Consider the following 4,686-nt stretch of genomic DNA (forward strand, 5'->3'; position numbering starts at 1 on the left):
TAGGTGGATAAGAAGGAAAAAGTTAGCTGTCACAGCACAGCCGGCTGTGAAAAAAGGATTGGTTGCTTCATGGGAGAACAGGAACATCCAGCATTTGAGCAAGAATATATAGTAAAACATGTGGAAAGGGTATGAACTCTCATGTTTCACGACATAAGCCAACTTTGAACTGATCGGGGTCAAAAACAATTTCCTTGTAGGCAGGTCATTTCACTGGGAACCACTCTATCATCTTCTGAAGATGCTGGCATTGGCACCCCGTGAAGACACGATACTAGAGCAAATGGGCGAGGAGCCCAATCCCGTTGGTAACACATTTCCAAAGCACTTGAACCCAAAAAAAGGAGTTGAGAAACAAAGTCCAGGGTGAAATGGATCCTCTTAGGCAGAAAAGAATGTATGTTTATTTGCAGTAAAAACCATGGTTGGAAAAAAAATTGTATCAAGAAAATTACATTTTATTTTTGTTGTGGAATTTACTTGGATGTACTGTAACTTAAAAAGATCTGGAAAAACCACATGCAAAAGGGTTTCTAAGTAGCAGCTAAAGTTTCTATTCCAGCATTAACAAGCTACTCCAAATGACTTCCAAATTCCCCACTATAAACTATTCCATAAACAACCCTTTTATCTTTTAGATCCCCTCTCCCCGCCCCTCCGATCCCAGTTAGTGCAAAGGAAAAAAAAAAAAAAAAATCAAGGAATTTACATATTATTTTCCACTGTATCCCGTTACAACTCCGAATGTTTTGCGATGAACTAAAATATATATACAATTTTCTCACCATCATAAAAAACATTTTCCCTTCTTATTCACAGATATATATCGTGGCGATCGGCTGAATAATTACAAACAAAAAAAAATTTCTTTTTAACAAGTTTCTTACAACAGTAAACACGAGAGACTTTTCTGAGGAATGACTGATCTTGTGCTGGGCAAGAGTAAGGGGAGTCACTCGGTCGTAGGCAGAGCGTGTATGAATTGCATCGTTTGGGAGCTGATGACGATACCCGACGTGCTGCACAGTACAAAGAGGGCTCTTCTGATCCCGGCGATAGAAGGGCATACGGTGTTTGAGAGGGGTTCACCTTCCATGCTCCCTCACAACATGATTCTTTGCATGTGAAATAATAGTCATTGGGGTCACCTAAAGGCTCAGGAAATACCCAAGGCATAAATGCATCCCCTTGGGTTTTCTTCTTTCTGATCCATTTTCTTTGTGGCTATTAGAGAATGGGGTCTGCTCACAATTACACAGGATTAGAGAGGCCTGCATTTGCAAAAATGATTCTGGATTGCTTTGATGTCTAGAAGGGGTTTTCCTTTCTCAAGGGCTGCTGCTCAGCACTTTTGGGGAAAAAAATAAGGTCTTAAGTGGGGCACCCAGACTTGTTAGTCAGCTTGGAAATGGGTGGCTTGTAGGCTGGAAATGTCAACGGTGCTTCATGGAAATGGATGTCCAACTCGCACTGAAATTCAACGTGCTTTCATTGATATTCAGTAAGAGCTGAGCACTTAACTTCCCTGAGTCTCCTTTACACTTTCCCCTCTCCAAAGTGCTGCCGCGTCTCCTTTCAATATTGGTAGGCTGAGATGATGAAAGGCAAAGATACAGGACTGGCAAACAATTAAAACTCAAATGAACTGAGCTGGATTGGAATAGGTTAGCACCAAGGAATGACCTTCATAAAACCACTGGAAATGCCATCGAACCGCTTGGTCCTGGCCCTCACTCGGCAGAGCAAGATGCACTTGGTTGCATGCAAACGATAATGCCCGCCTGGTAGCAGGGGTCTGCGGATGGTGGCATTTGGGCAGCAGCCATCTGAATGAGTCTGTTATAGCAGGGGCACAGTTCAATTGGGAAATAGTTTCTAACCCATACAGTGCAATGTGAGAGGTTCACTGGCAGCTTTGGCACAAGGAGTACTGAGCAGCTGGTGAGCAAGCTCAGTCCAAGACCCAATGCAGGAGAAGAATGAAAACCCAAGGACTGAGTCGAAACAAGAGACCAGACTATTGTCCCAAGCTAACAGCAAGCTCATTTTCAAAGTTAATTCAGTTTTCCTCCTTGGCAAGGTCACAGAATGCTCCTCATGGCTTTTCCATCCCAATTTGGCAGCACAACGTCTGCTGTTCTTCCCCAGATAATACTCGGAGCGCTTGCAAAACGGCTAGGTAAGATCTCTATACTCTTCTGTCACGACAGGCAGGACTTCAGCGGTGCACTGCAGGAGAGAGACATACCCTTGCATAGGTCTTGCATACATCTCATGCAGGCAGCTCCTCTGGATTTACACCGGTGCTGATGACAGAAGAATCTTGCCCAGAGACAGAGCTCAGCAGCAAAGTTACAAGGTATGGGGCTGCTGAACACCTTGAAGGAAAGGAAGCAAACACGCAAAAGGGCACTTCAAATGACATCCCTGGGGTTTGCTTCTTGTTGGTGGTTTTGCATGAGTGCACTTCGGGTGGACGTTCTGGTCTGGGGACCAAAGGGCAGAAGTCTCTTGCAGCGGACTCCACTCAACCATCCTCCTCGCCAACTGAAAAGGGTCGCCACGTGGAAAGCAAGGGAGGGGATGAACATCATTCAGGGCACAAAAGCAATGAGAGAGAGACAACATGAAAGGGAAACACAGATTCTCTCTAACTCACAGCAACGAACAGCTGGGAGGTGGGCAAAGTACGTCATGCCAAATGGTGGCCAAAGGAGAGACTGTTTAACATCGGCTTTGTGCAACTTGGGGGTTGGTTTTACAGCCCTCACCTACCGAGTAGGCCCCATTGAGCTCAATGAGCCATAATGGCTGCAAGAACAGGCCGTTAGTTTGGTGGGGTGGCTTACATATATCCTTGTTAGGAATAGGAAAGGTAGATAGGCTATGAGAGCGGCGGACACACTGGAGCAAACGATGCACATTTGTATCTATTATCACATGTGCCATCCCTCATGTCACTGATGATTTGCAAAAACTCTTCCTGGGGAAGGCACATCCCCAGCCCTGCAATGCGACCAGACCTCCTGATCCAGATGTGGCCGTCACCACAAAGGACCGTCTCTCCTCTGCCCTGAGTGAGCTTACTGGGACCAAAGTTAGCCTTAAGAGAAAGGGCATGTGATACAAAATAAGGGGGTCTCTGCTAACAGGTAGGTGTGCCCAGCTCTGTCGTTTGGCTTCAGACTCATCCTTATCTGTTAAAAAAAACTCCTTCCCTAGATCCATACAGGCATCAAATGAGAGCAGTCTCCTTGCAGCAGGTTGCGGTGCCTTCATCCCCCCCCACCTCCTCCCGTCGCCAGCAGACTTAGTGGGCTCTGCCACGACGTACCAACCTGCCCAGAGAAACCAGTATCCAGCAGAGTCCATTCAAGCAGCAAGGGGTGTCAGTTCGCTCCCTCTCAGCAGAGATCTGAAAGCATTCCCCCACGACTCCCGGCATCAGTCCAGGAGCCACCCTGTCCCATCCTCCTGCCAACACCACGGTGGCTTCTGAAACACCCTTGATAAGACCAGCTTGGAGAATGTCTCTGGCCACAGCTGCATTGAGCCTCTCGGTGCTTCGTCTAGGCTGTTGAGAGCGACTTTCCCAGGTCACTTCTGCTGTCACACAAACACCCGATAGACTATAAATCTTATATACAAGTAACCCAACCAAGGACCGGAAGCCAGTGGCACCCCCCGACGCACACACGCACACACACTGTACAGAGGACTGATTGCAGAAGAATTCGTAATAGGGTGGCTGTTGGTAATACTGGAAGATTTCTGATTGCATTTCACTTGGAGCCCTGGGTGCTGGGACAACTGTGCACAGTCTGCAGCGGCTTTTTCTGGGCGTCTTTTGTCAGAGACCTGGGACTCATTGCACTCCCTCCTCCTCCACATAGGTCGAAGGAAACCAACCGATCTGCAACAGAAAGGGGAAGATAAGCAGAAGGGCCGCTTGGGTGTGGACGTGCACAAAGACCCACCCATGCACAGTTGAGGCCCTTACACTCTTGTGTCAGCTCTCCAATACAGCAGGGATCATGTCAGCACACTCTCACCATCGTGGTGGGGGACAGGGCAACTGGACACCAAGCCTTTTTTTTTTCCAGCTATGCTACTGGCTGCATGACTGGAACAAGTCATTTATCCATTTGTGCTTCAGGCTAGGTCCATGCTATAACATTTCTGCCGGTGTAGCAATGTGTGTTAGAAGCAGGACGGGTAAAAGCCCCTGCAGCTAGCGGTGCACCAATAGAGATTTTTGGGGCCGATACCAATGGCCGATTTTTAAGGAGCCATATCGGCTGATACCGATCCAATAGTCGATATGCGGGTCCAGCTGGTAAGTCTGTTGTGGGGGAAGGGGCAGGGTCGAGGGCAGGGGTGGTGGTTGGGGCAGATCAAGGCCCCTGTGGTGAGGGAGGGAGTGGGACTGTGGCTGGGGCAGGTGCTGCCCAGCCAGGATGGTGCAGGATGGAGCCACGAAAGGCTTGTCCAGGGGCACGGGGAGGGGGGTGGCTACCGCTGCTGTGCGCACCCCAGAAGGACATGGGGGGCCTGTGCCCCCAGATCTGCATGGGGCGAGGGTACGCTGCCGGGGCGGTGCCAGGCTCCTCCCAGCAGAGGGTTGGGCTGGGCTGGGCTGCACTTGGGGCAGGCAGTGGCAGTGCTGGGAGGGGGGCAGGGCTGCAG

The 4,686-nt window shown here is 49.0% G+C and overlaps 1 protein-coding gene across 1 annotated transcript in view; it reads right to left on the reverse strand.

Moving 5' to 3' along the window:
- Positions 1-367: 367 nt before the first annotated feature.
- VAV2 (vav guanine nucleotide exchange factor 2) overlaps positions 368-4,686 on the reverse strand; it is a 75,158-nt gene continuing 70,839 nt past the window's right edge. The window contains exon 26 of the mRNA XM_025195475.1: positions 368-3,913. Coding sequence (XP_025051260.1) covers positions 3,866-3,913 — 48 coding nt within the window. The 3' untranslated portion in view covers positions 368-3,865. The remainder of the gene's footprint in view (positions 3,914-4,686) is intronic.

The sequence above is a fragment of the Alligator sinensis genome, unplaced genomic scaffold (assembly GCF_000455745.1).
Source record: "Alligator sinensis unplaced genomic scaffold, ASM45574v1 scaffold1778_1, whole genome shotgun sequence".
Lineage (NCBI taxonomy): Eukaryota > Metazoa > Chordata > Crocodylia > Alligatoridae > Alligator > Alligator sinensis.